Here is a 17,012-nt window from a genome sequence, read left to right on the forward strand (position 1 = left end):
GTAACACGCGCTGGTCAGCCGACCTATCTGGAATGCTGACAATTTGCTTGGTCAGTACACGTGCGTCCGGCCGCAATGCGACGCAGGGAGTAAGCGAGTGGCCGCCTGCCACAGCGCGCCGTGTTAACTAGCGTGGCCTCGGGCGCGAATTTGTCTCTTATCTTACCTCACCATGTAGCCTTTCGATACGACCGCAATTAGGATGTCAGACACAGCGATAATGGGTGCGTGTAGCGTGCGGTTTTATAATCAGCCTTTGTTAATAAAACTGTTTCAACTTACTTCTCCGTGTTCATGTTTTGGCATACCTCAAGGACCCACCACTTACAAATCCTGACAACAACACAAACAACCCCCCTATAATTTTTTTTATTAAATTCTATATTCTTATTGCAAACATTCAGCTTCTAGAGTGATCTGAGTTGTTGCGTGTAACTTGGCAGTGTGTAATGTAACTATCTTGGTGTGAGAGAAACAGCGTATTGTAATCGAGTTTCGAATTCGAAGAGTTCGTCCACATAGGAGGGGCGTTTGAAAAGTCCGTGCAAAGTCCGAGAGATGGCACCACCGCCGCGTATCGAGGTCATGCGTATCGCCCCACAAGCTTCTCCAAGATTATTATGTTTTCACATTCAGTTGTGAGCAGAAGACCATCTAGGACTGTTTAGCACAGGGACAGCCTAGAACTCGGCATGTGTGCAGAGCTCTCTCATCCATGCGGATCTCTCTCGCCTGAGTGTACAATTCCCCCACCACTACACCAAGGTGTCTGAATGGGAAGAAGGGAAGCTCCGAATGCGTCGCATTAGATGGCAATACAGACGCTCAAGATACGTTGGATAGCTTGTATGTGGCTTGGTTTCATACTTCCGAACACTGAAGATCAAAATGAAAACTTGTTTTCACCAGCATTTATTTTTGGTTCACTGAAGACATCATAAAGTTTATATCAGGCAGAAAGTAACGGCACACGGTCAGACGCAGTAGTCCTGCAGATCTTCGTCAAGTAATCGTGGCTTATATAGTTTCAGAATCGAAAAGTCTTTCACACACGTACACTGAAGCGCCATAGAAACTGGTATAGACCTGTGTATTCAAATACAGAGATATGTAAATGGTCGGCAACGCCTATATAAGACAACAGGAGTCTGGCGCAGTTTTTAGATCGCTTACTGCTGCTACAATGGCAGGTTATCAAGATTTAAGTGAGTTTGAACATGGTGTCATCGTCGGCGCACTAGCGATGGGACAGAGCATCTCCGAGGTAGCGATGAAGTGGGGATTCTCTAGTATGAACATATCACGAGTGTACCGTGAATATCAGGAATCCGGTTAAACATCAAATATCTGACATCGCTGTGGCTTGAAAAAGATCCTGCAAGAACAGGATCAACGACGACTGAAAAGAATCGTTCAACGCGACAGAAGTGCAACCCTTCCGCAAATTGCCACATATTTCAATGCTGGGCCATCAACAAGTGTCAGCGAGCAGACCATTCAACGAAACATCATCGATATGGGCTTTTGGAGCCAAAGGTTCACTCGTGTACCCTTGATGACTGCACGACAATAAGCCTTATGTCTCGCCTGGGCCCGTCAGCACCGATATTGCGCTGTTGATGACTCGAAATATGTTGCCTGGTCGTTTCAAATCCTATCGAGTGGATGGACGGGTACAGATATAGAGACAACCTCAAGTGGATGTTGATAAGGACATTGTCACCACTTTTGCAGCCTCGTTGTGGAGACATGGAAACTCTTCCCAAGTGATACTTCGTAGAACACAGGTGTGTTTTAACGTAAAATAATGTGTTTTTTAAAAGGGGGTTACACTGCTGATCGATCAGTTCCATTTGGAGTTGCAAGGACATTTTAAACAGCAAACGGAACCAAAAATAGCTCTAAAGTAGAAGTACGACTATCAGTGTCCTGAAAACGTTTGCAAATTTGTTCCTGTAATTCTTTCAGTGTCGCAATGAATTTTTCAAAATTCGCATTTTCTTGAACATTAGAGATCTTAGGGAAACGGACTGTCCTCTTCACGAGATGTTACCCCTTCCACAAAGCGATTTTCTTTTAAAATGCATCAAATGTCTTCATTAAATCGGAAATAAATTGTTTCTCACCTTGTAATGTCCCAGTGACGGCGTTTAACCGTGAAATCAAGTCCACTAAAAATGCGAGGTCTTTAATTTTTGCTTCAGAAATTCAACAATGTTGGGTATGAAACCGAAAAATTGCTCCATACATGCCCCTCGACTTAATCAAGGTAATTCGCACTTATACATAACGTCTCCAGGTTTGGTTCGAGAACATTTGTCCACACTACCATGATATTATTTGGCGCCTCTTCGCTCCCGTCCTCATCATTATCTGCCGTTCCTTGGTCTCCTTGTAAACCTTTAAAAATAGATAAAAGTCTCGTTAGCGTGGAATTGGGTCCTTGTCGCTATTAATTACGATACACCCTGTGTACAAATTCTGCATTAGGGGTGCCTCTGGCGCCCGTGTCAGCTTGGTGCATGTGTCACTTGGGCCTTAAGCAGCCCCGAACGTCTCCATTCTCTTCGTTCATTCCCAACAAAAACTGTTGAAACTGTCGATGCAATGAAAGGTGCGACATCAGAAAATTTACTATTCGCACCTCCAATTACATTACGTGCTCAATGCCTGAAACTTGAGCACAACGGGTTTCTTGATATTCTCCTTGTGTCACCCTGCATAACAATGGTCAGACATGACTGCCGCTCGGAACCCCGAATTCTGATACTCTGCTCGATAAAAAATCGCGTAATACTCGAACCAAATGTCGGATATAGAGGTGGCTTTTATAAACAAATTACGTTCGAGCACCACATTTTATGATTTGTTCTACAAAAAGTTAGACTTTTCCTCGAATTAAGTGACCGTATAATATTTATGTTCAGAAATAAGCACAGACAGGGAACTAGCATGTCACTGCACACCTTGCAGCTGATGGAACAACGGCCTCCGAAGCCATTGTCGTTTGCTTATTGTTGCTATCAAAAAATTACTGCATCTAAACCATGACTTACTGTAGCTTCGTAAACAATCAAAAAATAGCACTGGATTCGTGCAACTTTGTTCAGAGCTACCAACATTTAAACACAGGCGAACGGCCCTTTCTCTGAATATGCCTCGTATAAAAACTGTATAGTTACTACTCCGAATAGTCGTTTCTGTAGGCTTTCAAATCATACATTACAATTTTTCATTCTGTTTTTCAGGACGGCCACACGCCAGAGTACTACCTCCAGCATCCGGATGAGCTGTCGCACCGCCAGCTGCTGCAGGACATAGGTGCCGATGAGAAAGTGGCCGACAACCTTGTCGATAAAGGTGAGCATGACACGCATTGCTGCATTACTTAATTCTATGAGCCGTACTCAGCTGTAATCTGTCATTTTTTCCCGGTAATGCCCCACAGCTCGCAAGTACTAAATGTTGTAGTACACAGCAAAGAGCTGCTTCTTTATTTTAACTGGTTTCGGTTCGCAGAACATTATCTGCTCTCTGAAGAATTTATAACGGCTTACATGGCGATATAAAACTTAAGGCGACAAACAGCATGAAATACATCACAAATTACTGGTGCCAAATAGTAAAATACAATGACGAAAAAAATCACAACACCAAAAAATAATAAATGTAGAGTAATAAAATTTCGGTAATACATTTAAGAGATTATCATTGAAAGATCACAGGTTTATTTAAGCACGAGATAAGCCACTGTAAATGTGAAATGCTGGTACGTTAATAACCGGTGGTAGCCGCCAGAATTTTGAATGCAAGCATGTAGACGTGCTCTATGCCTATTGCACTTGGTCGGTCAATACAGGGACGGTAATTACTGTTTGTGGATGACGCTGGGGTTCCCGTCCGATGATGTCCAATGTGTGTTCGATTGGAGACAGATCTGGTAATCGAGCAGCCCAATGCAACATGTCGACACTGTACGCGATTTCTTTTTGCGTTGAATTGGGTGAAAACGCGATAACTTACGGTAAGATTCAGAAGGCTTTTGGAGAGGAGGTTATGTCAAGCGCTAAAGTTTTTCGTTGGCATAAAACTTTTAGTGAAGGCAGGACGAATGTTGAAGATGAAGACCGCTGTGGACGACCATCAATCTCACGGGTGATGTATGTCAACTTGGCCAGGGTGCGTGAACTCGTACGATCTGATCGAAGATTATCTGTGAAAATGGTTGCAGATGAACTGAACACCAATCGAGAAGCGGTTCATCTAACAACAACTTAAAATCTTGGTATGAGAATGCGCCATCCCATACTACTCTGTCAGCACAGCAATTATTAACATCAAAACAAATTTCAGTACTACCGCAGCCGCCTTATTCACCAGATATCGCTCTGTGCGACATTTTTTTTATTTCCAAGAGTTAAAACGGCGGTAGAGGGACACGGTTTTCAAACAGCACAAGATGTTCAACAAGCTGTGATGATAGTCTTGCAGGATATTACAGAAGATGAGTTCCAGAAATGCTACCATCAATAGCAGAAGCGCTGGAAAAAGTGTGTGCAATCAGAAGTGAACTACACTACTGGCCATTAATTGCTACACTACGAAGATGACGTGCTACAGACGCGAAATTTAAGCGACAGGAAGAAGATGCTGTGATATGCAAATGATTAGCTTTTCAGAGCATTCATACAAAGTTGGCGTCGGTGGCGACACCTACAACGTGCTGACATGAGGAAAGTTTCCAACCTAGTTCTCATACACAGACAGCAGTTGACCGGCGTTGCCTGGTGAAACGTTGTTGTTCAAAAATGGTTCAAATGGCTCTGAGCGCTATGGGACTTAACTTCTGAGGTCATCAGTATCCTAGAACTTAGAACTACTTAAACCTAACTAATCTAAGGACATCACACACGTCCATGCCAGAGGCAGGATTCGAACCTGCGACCGTAGCGCCTAGAACCGCTCGGCCACCCCGGCCGGCGAAACGTTGTTGTGATGCCTCGTGTAAGTGGGAGAAATGCTAACCATCACGTTTCCGACTTTGATAAAGGTCGGATTGTAGCCTTTCGCGATTGCGGTTTATCGTATCGCGACATTGCTGCTCGCGATGGTCGAGATCCAATGACTGTTACCAGAATATGGAATCGGTGGGTTCGGGAGGGTAATACAGAACGCCGTGCTGGCTCCCAACGGCCTCGTACCACTAGCAGTTGAGATTACAAGCATCTTATCCGCACGGCTGTAACGGATCGTGCAGCCACGTCTCGATCCCTGAGTCAACAGATGGGGACGTTTGCAAGACAACAACCATCTGCACGAACAGTTCGACGACGTTTCCAGCAGCATGGACTATCAGCTCCGAGGCCATGGCTGCGGTTACCCTTGACGCTGCATTACAGACAAGAGCGCCTGTGATGGTATACTCAACGACTAACCTGGGTAAAGGATGGCAAAACGTCATTTTTTTGGACGGTTTCAGGTTCTAATCCTGCCTCGGGCATGGATATATGTGTTGTCCTTAGGTTAGTTACGTTTAAGTAGTTCTAAGTTCTAGAGTACTGATGACCTCAAAAGTTAAGTCCCATAGTGCTCATAGTCATTTGAACCATTTTTTTTTTTTCGGATGAATCCAGGTTCTGTTTACATCATGATGGTCGCACCCGTGTTTGGCCACATCGCGGCGAACGCACATTGGAAGCGTGTATCGTCGTCGCCATACTGGCGTATCATCCGGCGTGATGGTATGGGGTGCCATTGGTTACACGTCTCGGTCACCTCTTGTTCGCACTGACGCCACTTTGAACAGTGGACGTTACATTTCAGACATGTTACGACCCGTGGCTCTACTCTTCATTCGATCCCTGCGAAATCCTACATTTCAGCAGGATAATGCACGACCGCATGTTGCAGGTCATGTACGGGCCTTTCTGGATACAGAAAATGTTCGACTGCTGCCCTGGCCAGCACATTCTCCAGATCTCTCACCAATTGAAAACGTCTAGTCAATGGTGACCGAGCAACTGGCTCGTCACAATACGCCAGTCACTACTCTTGATGAACTGTGGTATCGTGTTGAAGCCGCATGGGCAGCTGTACCTGTACACGCCATCCAAGCTCTGTTTGACTCAATGCCCAGGCGTATCAAGGCCGTTATTACGGCCAGAGGTGGTTGTTCTGGGTACTGATTTCTCAGGATCTATGCAACCAAATTGCGTGAAAATATAATCACATGTCAGTTCTAGTATAATATATTTGTCCAGTGAATACCCGTTTATGAACTACATTTCTTCTTGGTGTAGAAATTTTAGTGGTCAGTAGTGTAGTTTGAAGGAGACAACACTAAACTTGACTAAAACGGTAAGCAACATTTTTTTCACATCAGTGTCATTACTTTACTGTAGCACCTCGTACACAACAGACCTCCACCCTGCCCTTGAATGAGCTCTCGCTTGACACCATTCTAGTTTCAAATGGTAACACTTGGTTCAAGAATCATGAAAGAAAGTTGTATACATGGAAGAAGCCTGGAGATATTGACAGGTTTCAGATAGATTATATAATGATAAGACAGAGATTTAGGAACCAGGTTTTAAACTGTAAGACATTTCCAGGGGCAGATGTGGACTCTGACCACAATCTATTGGATATGAACTATAGATTAAAACTGAAGAAACTGCAAAAAGGTGGGAATTTAAGGAGATGGGACCTGGAAAAACTGACAGAACCAGAGTTTGTAGAGAGTTTCAGGGAGAGCATTAGAGAACGATTGACAGGAATGGGGGAAAGAAATACAGTAAAAGAAGAATGGGTAGCTTTCAGGGATGAAATGGTGAAGGTAGCAGAGAATCAAGTAGGTAACAAGACGAGGGCTAGTAGAAAGCCTTGAGTAACATAAGACACATTGAATTTAATTGATGAAAGGAGAAAATACAAAAATGCAGTGAATGTAGCAGGCAAAAAGGAATACAAACGTCTCAAAAATGAGATTGACAGGTAGTGCAAAATGGCTAAGCAGGGATGGCTAGAGTACAAATGCAAGAACGTAGAGGCAAATCTCACTAGGGGTAAGACAGATACTGCCTACAGGAAAATTAAAGGGACCTTTGGAGGAAAGAGAACCAATTGTATGAATATCAAGAACTCAGATGGAAACCCAGTTCTAAGCAAAGAAGGGAAAGCAAAAAGGTGGAAGGAGTATATAGAGACTCTATACATGGGAGAAGTACTTGAGAACAATATTATGGAAATGGAAGAGGATGTAGATGAAGATGAAATGGGAGGGATGACATGGCGTGAAGAGTTTGACTGAGCACTGAAAGACCTAAGTTGAAACAAGACTCCGGGAGTGGACAACATTCCATTAGAACTACTGACAGCCTTGGGAGAGCCATCCCTGACAAAACTCTACCATCTGGTGAGTAAGATGTATGAGACAGGCGAAATACCCTCAGATTTCATGAAGAGTATAATAATTCCAATCCCAAAGAAAAAGGGCGTTGACAGATGCGAAAACTACCGAACTATCAGTTCGGAAAACTGGTAGAAGCCGACCCCGGGGAAGATCAGTTTGGATTCCGTAGAAATATTGGAACACGTGAGGCAATACTGACCTTACGACTTATCTTAGAAGATAGATTACGGAAAGGCAAACCCACGTTTCTAGGATTTGTAGATGTACAGAAAGCTTTTAACAATGTTGACTGGAATACTCTCTTTCAAATTCTGAAGATGGCAGGGGTAAAATACAGGGAGCGAAAGGCTATTTACAATTTGTACAGAAACCAGATGGCACTTATAAGAGTCGAGGGGCATGAAGGGGAAGCAGTGGTTGGGAAGGGAGAGAGACAGGGTTACAGCCTATCCCCGATGTTATTGAATCTGTGTACTGAGTAAGCAGTATAGGAAACAAGAGATAAATTCGGAGTAGGAATTAAAATCCATGGAGAAGAAATAAAAACTTTGAGGTTCGCTGATGAAATTGCAATTCTGTCAGAGACAGTAAAGGACCTGGAAAAGTAGTTGAACGGAATGACAAGGTAATGGAATGTAGTCGAATGAAGTAGGATGATGCTGATGGAATTAGATTAGGAACTGAGACACTTAAAGTAGTAAATGAGTTTTGCTATTTGGGGAGCAAAGTACCTGAAGATGGTCGAAGTAGAGAGGATATAAAATACAGACTGGCAATGGCACGGAAAGCGTTTTTGAAGAACAGAAATTTGTTAACATCGACCATAGATTTAAATGTCACGAAGTCGTTTCTGAAAGTATTTGTATGGAGCGTAGCCATGCATGGAAGTAAAACATGGACGATATATAGTTTGAACAAGAAGAGAATAGAAGCTTTCGAAATGTGGTGCTACAGGTGAATGCTGAAGATTCAACGGGTAGATCACATAACTGATGAGGAGGTATTGAATAGAATTGGGGAGAAGAGAAATTTGTGGCCTAATTTGACCAGAAGAAGGAATAGGTAAGTGGGACATATTTTGAGGCATCAACGGATCACCAATTTAGTACTGGAGGGCAGCGTGGAGGGTAAAAATCGTAGAGAGGGAGACCAAGAGATGAATACACCAAGCAGATTCAGAAGGATGTAGGTTGCAGTAGGTACTGTGAGATGAAGTTTGCACTGGATAGAGTAGCATGGAGAGCTGCATCAAAACCAGTCTCTGGACTGAAGACCACAGCAACAAGAACATGTTTGTGGAACAGTAGGGATAGGAAATCGCATTATATTAAAGCAGACTGGTCTGAAATAAATCTTAACTCGGGCGAAAAAAATGCCTTTCCCGAAACATGGGGAAACATACCGTTCAACGTGGGTCCGGAACCAGGATGAAACTCGGCATTTTTTACATCAATAAGCATTGCAAGAGGGGAAAGAAAGGATAAGATGCAAAAAAATATCCTAGGAACCTCTGCGGACCGAACACGGACGCTTGGATTTGGAGTCTGAAACTGTACATGCCGTTTTAATTCAATTTTAATTTTATTTTTTGAAATAGGTATCTGTCGTTTCCTTACAGTCTCGCCTTTCCCTTACCATTAATTCCGTCTATGGGCTGACTTGTCAGCCTTTAACATCCGAGTGTATTGGAATGGTATTGGAACGAAGTGCTTTCCTTAGAGAGAACAACATCTTCTCTTTCTTAAAATATAATAAATAACTAAATAAGTCACGCAGCCTTGAAAATACTTCCTCTTGAGATAAAATGTTCTCTGTTAACTTGTCATATCAGATTTGGATAAAATTTTAAGCTTTCGATGATTGCCTCCCTCATCGTCTTCAGGAGCTGACTTTCGTGAAATTGGCGAGGCTCCAGTTTTCATACCCAGAAGGCGGAATCTCACTGGCTAGATCATGTCACGGAGACGGCTCATGATGAGGTGACGCACTCTATGACTATACATTACGTTTATTAATTGCTGTCCACATCTACATCTACGTCTACGTGATTACTCTGCTATTCACAATAAAGTTCCTTGCAGAGGGTTCAATGAAACACCTTCAAGCTGTCTCTCTACCGTTCCATTCTCGAACGGCGGGCGGGAAAAACGAGCACCTAACTTTATTTTATGCGAGCCCTGATTTCTCTTATTTTATCGTGATGATCGTTTCTCCTGATGTAGGTGGATGCCAATAGAATGTTTTCGCAACCGGAGGAGAAGACTGATGATTGAAATTTCTTGAGAAGATCCCGTCGCAACGAAAACCGCTTTTGTTTTAATGATTGCCACTCCAATTCACGTATCATGTCTGTGGCACCATCTCCCCTACTTCACTATAATACAAAACGAGCTGCCCTTCTTTGTTCTTTTTGGATGTCATCCGTCAGTCCCATCTGATGCGGATCCCACACTGCACAACATTATCTATGTGATCGTTCCAATTTAGGGTATTTGTAATAGTAATCCCTAAGTCTTTAGTTGAATTTACAGCCTTCGGATTTGTGTGTCTTACCGCGTAATCGAAATTTAGCGTATTTCTTTTAGTACTCACGTGAATAACTTCACACGTTTCTTTATTTAAGGCCAACTGCCACTTTTCACATCATACAGATATCTTATCCAAATCATTTTGCAGTTCGTTCTGGTCATTTGATGTATTTACAAGACGGTAAATGACAGCATCATCTTCCAACAATCTAAGACAGCTACTGAGATTGTCTCCTATGTAGTTCATATAGATCAGGAACAATAGAAGGCGTATACCACTTCCTTGCGGAACGCCGGATATTCTTTCTGTTTTACTCGATGACTTTCCGTCTATTACTACGAACTGTGATCGTTATGACAGGAAACCACGAATCAAGTCACACAACTGAGGCGATATTTCATAGGCACGCAGTTTGGTGAGAATACGCTTGTGAGGAACGGTGTGGAAAGTGTTGTGGTTGGCAGGAGAGCCAACACCGTCTTACTAAAGGAGGCCGAAAGGCACGCGATTTAGCTCACGCAGGCTGGCGTGAGGTCTGGAACAGGACAAGGAAAATAGACTTCAGAAAAACGGACGTAGCTGGTGGAATACTTAACTTTAATCCATTAAGGATGAACGTCGGTCTTGACTGCACATGATTTACAATATCAATAGTAACTGATAATGGTGCCTTGCTAGGTCGTAGCAAATAACGTAGCTAAAGGCTATGCTAACTATCGTCTCGGCAAATGAGAGCGTATTTTGTCAGTGAACCATCGCTAGCAAAGTCGGCTGTACAACTGGGGCCAGTGCTAAGAAGTCTCTCTAGACCTGTCGTGTGGCGGCGCTCGGTCTGCAATCACTGATAGTGGCGACACGCGGGTCCGACGTATTCTAACGGACCGCGGCCGATTTAAAGGCTACCACCTAGCAAGTGTGGTGTCTGGCAGTGACAACACATTCCACCCCCGCAAATCGGCGTACGGTTGTGGTATAAGGCTTCCGCCCGCCGTGGGGAGGACCCCATGTTGACGTATGCGACGAGGTGGGGAGCCTAACAACAGGCGAGGCTGCGCCACCCGCACCCTGCCATTCGGACAGCGGGGAGCTAGGAAACGCCTGAAAACCTGCTCCAGGATGCACGCCAACATGCGGCGCATGCACCCGTAGAGAGACAGGAGGGGCCGAAGGGTCGACCTCCATCGGGCCGGGGCACCCGACGGGCGAAGACGACATATGGTCCGGAGCGGGCAAGAGTTCCATGTCGGATGACAACTGGTCATGGGAAGCGATCGGCGGCGCGTGACCCAGGGAGGCGCCCGGCGGCTGCAGCGGCGCGTCCACTGCGGGCGGCGCCGGCGGGAGAACAGGCGGCGGCGGCGGCGGTGGCGGCTGCGCGTCACCATGGGGAAAAGGGAAGGCAGCGACCTGGGGCTGAGGCGAGCCAGAAGATGGGTCCCCAGGACGGCACCGTCGCTGAAAGCAGACGGCGAGCGGCAGATCCCGTGGGACGACAGAGGCGCACCTCACCAGAGGCCCCCAAAACCAGATACATGGCGCTGCCGAGGCAGCGAAGAATGCGCCCTTCGAGCCAACGCCGTGAACCGCGGTAGTGGCGATAGTAGACAACGTCGCCTGGAGCAAAAGCAGGTGTCTGCCGCTGCACAGGAACCTGATGCGGCGGATGGAGCAAAGACATCAAGGTTCGATGATCACGACCGTGGAGCAACTCAGCCAGCGAGTGACCATCTCTGGGCTGAGAGCGATACGAAGACAAAAAGAGCAATAACGCCTCCTCCCGAGAATGTGACTCTTTCAGCTTCAACATCTGTGGCTTGAAAGTCCTGACCAATCGTTCAGCGGCACCGTTTGACTGTGGCGAAAACGGCGCGGACGTCAGATGTTGAATACCATTGGCCTAGCAGAATGACTGAAATTCTGCGGACATGAATTGTGGGCCATTGTCGGAAACAATAGTCTGTGGAAGACCTTCAATGCAAAAGATAGCAGATAACGCTTGGTTGGTGGCAGATGACGTCGTGGAAGACATCCCGACAACAAAAGGAAAATTGCTGAATGAATCTACCACAACCAACCATCGAGCATTCCAGAATGGACCAGCGTTGCGTAAGCGTTGCCAAGGGGAAGTGGCTTTGGGCCATGCAAAGAATTTTCGTGGTGGCGCTGATTGTTGTTTGGCACACACCATGCAAGAAGAGCACATATTCGTAATCGCGGCATCGATTCCGAACCAAGTACAGTTGACGAGCAAGTTGTTTCGTTCTCACTATACCGCAAAGAGCCAACGGGTTCCCGATCCGTGACTTTGACAAGGGCCATTGCGTAGCAACAAAACGCAGAACGGAAGCAAGGACAGGGTCGGCAGCTGTGGCTATAGCTACACGACGAAAATCAATCGGAAACGATTCGACCACGTCATCGGTTTCCGAATCAATGAACATGCAAGCAAGTTCGGAGGAATCGAATGTCCTATCCTCAGCAACAGGCAAGCGGGACAACGCGTCGGCGTTTCCGTGCTTAGCAGCGGACCGATACAAGATATCGTAGCGGTACTGCGAGAGGAAAATAGATCAGCGAATGAATTTCTGCGCTGTACGTGGAGGTACAGGCTTGGTCGGATGAAAAAACGATATCAAAGGTTTGTGGTCTGTGATTATGGTAAAGTGACGACCATACAAGAAATCATGAAACTTTGTAACACCAAATACGAGAGCCAATGTTTCTTTCTCGATCTGTGAATAATTTCTTTGAGCAGACGAGAGCAATTTGGACGCAAAGGCAATATGGCGATCGTGCGATCCATCTTTTTGCGCAAGCACAGCACCGACCCCGAAATCCGATGCTTCCACCATCAACAAAATGGGCTTCTGGAGATCGAATGGCGTAAGGCAAGTATTGGAAAGCAACGCCGATTTCAACTGGCGAAAGGCGCGTTCGCATTCCGTCGTCCAGACGAACGGAACACCCTTACGGCGTAAGCGATGAAGCATAGCTGAAATGGAAGAGGCATGCGTCACATATTTATGATAATAGTGATTTTTCCCAGCACACTCTGTAGCTGCTTCAAATTCTGCGGCGACGGCTAGTCTTGTATGGCACGAAGGTGCGTGGGACTGGGATGTATGCCTTGGGCATTGATTACATGGCCCAAGTATGGCAAGTCCCGAGCAAAAAACACACATTTGTCCTTCCGCAAGCGAAGACCATTTTGTCACGAGACCTGAAATAATGTTCTGAGATTGGCCAAATGTTCTTATTCCGTCTTTACGGTGATCACAACATCGTCCAGATAATTTGCTGCTGTAGGGACAGACGCACAAACAGTTTGTAGATATTGCTGAAACGATGCAGGGGCGGATGCACACCCGAATGGCAGTCGTTTGAATTGATACAAGATGCGTGTTAACCACCAAAACGCGCTGGGATTCTTCGTCCACCGGTATTTGCAAATACGCATCTGCGAGGTCCAACTTCGAAAAATATTTACCCGGGCACAGTTTGTCAAAAAGATCTTCGGGAGGGGTAAAGGAAAAGTTGCAATCACTAGTTGTGGATTCACTGTTGCCTTGAAGTCCACACAAAGTCTCAAGTTTCCGGAAGGTTTTGGCAAAATTACTAAGGGTGATGCCCAGAGAGAAGCCTGCACACGTTCAATCACACGTTGTGATTCCAAATCGTCTGATGTTTTTGCGACCTCATCACGTAATGCGTGGGGAACATTGCGCGCTCTGAAAAATTTCGGTTGCGCGTTTACTTTGAGTTCCAAATGTGCGTTATAGCTCTTAGCGCAGCCGAGGCCTGGTGCAAAAATGTCTGTAAATTCTTCTCATAGACGAGAAACACTGTCTGAAGGCACAGTCTGGTTCACTGATAGGACCTGATTTACTATAGACAAGTTAAACCAAACAAGTTCACTGCAGAAGAAGAACGAAGGACGTAAAATGACACAAGTTTTGTTTGTCCTTTGTATGTTGCAAGAAGGCTGCACTGTCCTAACACAGGGATCTCTTGTCCGGAATAGCTAGTTAACTTAACATTTGCGGCACGCAACGGAGGTGTGCCCAGCAGTTTGTAAGTGTCTTGATTGATCAGTGAAAATGCAGCTCCGGTATCGAGCTGGAATGGTATCACTTTGCCGTTAATGTCCAAGTCTACAAAACGTTTACTGTCCTGCTGACGACAAGAGCGCCTGTCTCGTGCAACGTGAACTGACACTGGTACATAATCACCTGCGACCTGACGGGAATTCCGGCGATATCGACGCACACTATTTTTGGGACGAACACAGTCACTGTTAGAGAGAGAGGCACTGGGCGGAGTGGAATGAACTACATGAATTTCCATGGGCGAAGTTTCGCGAGCCTGAGTATCCTTGGTTCGAATCCGATTCCGGCGCGAAGCAAAGGGCCCGGAACGGCATTGAGCTTCCGATATGAGCTTTTTCTGGCAAACACTCTGAACATGTCATTTTTTATTACAATAAAAGCAAATAGCTTGGCGTGACGGGCAATTCTCACGCGAATGTTTAGTAGCACACCGCGGGCATGATTTGATCACTGCATTTGCTTGCCTGCGCGGCACACGTAGCTGAGAGCCTGACACAATGCTGGCGAAGTTTCAAATGATTCCTCAGCAAAGTCAAGTGTGTCGTGCCGATCCAATATGTCCATCACTTGTTGAAGGGAGGGATTTACTAGTTTCAAAATCTGTTCCCTTATACGAACATCAGAAACGTTCAGTGCAATTGCATCACGTACCATAGTATCTGAATAAGGGAGTCCACATTGACACTCAAAAGCACAATCCCTAGTGAGGCCTTGCAAGGTTGCAACCCACTCCCGATTAGTCTGACCTGCCGTACGTTTTGTACGAAAGAAGTTATACCTTTTCGCAACTACATTGCCTGATTCTTTGAAATATGCATCTAATGCAGACAAAATTTCTTCGTAGGACAGAGTTGCTACGTCGCGTCGGGGAAATAATTTGACTATCACACGGTACGTTTGTACCCCGACGGACGAAAGGAGAAAAGGCTGCCGCTCGTTACCTTGAATTCTGTAGGCTGCGAGATGGAATCCAAATTGGCGTGACCACTCCGTCCAGCTTTCCAGTGCAGCATCAAAAGGTCGAAAAGTGGGTGCAACAGTGTGTTGTGCCTGCGTTAGCAGTGAAACGGCTGCTGCCGCATCGTTTTGCATCGCACGTTGGCCCTGGACGAGCTGTCCAAGGGCAACCAGTAAGGCCTGCGTATGCTGATTCTGTAAGCGATAAAATTCGGACAGTACATCTGGAGATTGTCGCGGAGCCATTACACAAGTAAATCAGGGCAATATTGATAAGAACGCGGTTGTGCCTCGTCGCCAATGTTGTGGTTGGCAGGAGAGCCAACACCGTCTTACTAAAGGAGGCCGAAAGGCACGCGATTTAGCTCAGGCAGGCTGGCGTGAGGTCTGGAACAGGACAAGGAAATTAGACTTCAGAAAAACGGACGTAGCTGGTGGAATACTTAACTTTAATCCATTGGTGACGAACGTCGCTCTTTATGGTACATGATTCACAATATCTATAATAACTGAGAATGGCGCCTTGCTAGGTCGTAGCAAATAACGTAGCTGAAGGCTATGCTAAATATCGCCTCGGCAAATGAGAGCGGATTTAGTCAGTGAACTGTACAACTGGCGCGAGTGCTAGGAAGTCTCTCTAGACCTGCCGCGTGGCGGCGCTCTATCTGCAATCAGTGATAGTGGCGACACGCGGGTCCGACGTATACTACCGGACCGCGGCCGATTTAAAGGCTAGCACCTAGCAAGTGTGGTGTCTGGCGGTGACACCACATTCCTCCCCCGCAAATCGGCGTACGGTTGTGGCATAAGGCTTCCGCTTTCTGGAAATCTAAAGATATGGAATCAATTTGACATCCCCTCTCTATAGCACTCATTACTTCATGAGTACAAAGAGCTAGTTGTGTTTCGCAAGAACGATATTTTCTGAATCCGAGCTGAATATGTGTCAATAAATCATTTTCTTCGAGGTACTTCATAACATTCGAATACAGTATATGTTCCAAAACCCTACTGCAAATCGACGTTAGTGATATGGGCCTGTAATTCGACGGATTACTCCTACTTTCCTTTTTGGGTATTGGTGTGGCTTGAGCAATTTTCCAGTCTTTAGGTACGGACCTTTCTGTGAGCGAGCGGTTGTATATAATTGCTAAATATGGAGCTATTGTGTCAGCATACTCTGAGAGGAACCTGACTGGTATACAATCTGTACCAGAAGCCTTGCTTTTATTAAGTGATTTAAGCTGCTTTGCTACACCGAGGAGATATATTTCTGTTTCTCATCTTGGCAGTTGTTCTTGACTGGAATTCAGGAATATTTACTTCATCTTCTTTGCTTTCAGCGCCACCACTTACATAGGCAATAAATTATGAGACGTCTTCCCTTGTGTTTTTGCTTTATGCACGTGCACGCTTCCAGGAATTTCCAGTGTCTCTCTTGACGTTATCATACAGTTCAATTTCCACTGGTTGTTGGAGAAGCTGAAGAGTTAGTTCTCTTGTTGGGCGACAAGGGCATTTCTACAGCTATTCTCAGTGATATAACCGTAGAAAGGTGTATCTGTTAGTCAAAGAAAGCAAACACTTAGTTCTTAAATGGAAACCAAGATCAGCGCTTAGTCGGAAGGCAGGGAAGCTGCGATATAGATCTGACCTCTCTGAGAAACTTTGGAAAATCTGAGGCCATGAGCACGTTGCCCATCAAGGATCTGCTTAAAATACACAAAGGTGTATATTTAGTGCTATTGGCTCTCAACAAACAGTATGAAGAAGTATCTAATTAGATTATTGGCACCCACATTCAGCCACTATAGACATCATATTAAGAACAAATGCGAATAGGGCCAAGCGAAGTCATAGCCCTTTTATGATAGTACCAGTAGAAGATACATTAAAATTATTGGACACTTGTTACTCCCCTGAAATGTTAATATCGTTTTGACACACCTTGACGACCATGCGTTTTTTATGATGTAAATTAGAACAGCCATGATTTCGGCACTGTCTCA

The 17,012-nt window shown here is 45.3% G+C and overlaps 1 protein-coding gene across 2 annotated transcripts in view; it reads left to right on the forward strand.

Moving 5' to 3' along the window:
• Window positions 1–17,012, forward strand: part of LOC126355260 (uncharacterized) — a 378,424-nt gene that overhangs the window by 222,773 nt on the left and 138,639 nt on the right. For both annotated transcript variants that reach the window (XM_050005547.1, XM_050005548.1), the window contains exon 9: window positions 3,249–3,360. In XM_050005547.1, coding sequence (XP_049861504.1) covers window positions 3,249–3,360 — 112 coding nt within the window. The remainder of the gene's footprint in view (window positions 1–3,248; window positions 3,361–17,012) is intronic.

The sequence above is a fragment of the Schistocerca gregaria genome, chromosome 3 (genome assembly GCF_023897955.1).
Source record: "Schistocerca gregaria isolate iqSchGreg1 chromosome 3, iqSchGreg1.2, whole genome shotgun sequence".
Classification (NCBI taxonomy): Eukaryota; Metazoa; Arthropoda; class Insecta; order Orthoptera; family Acrididae; genus Schistocerca; species Schistocerca gregaria.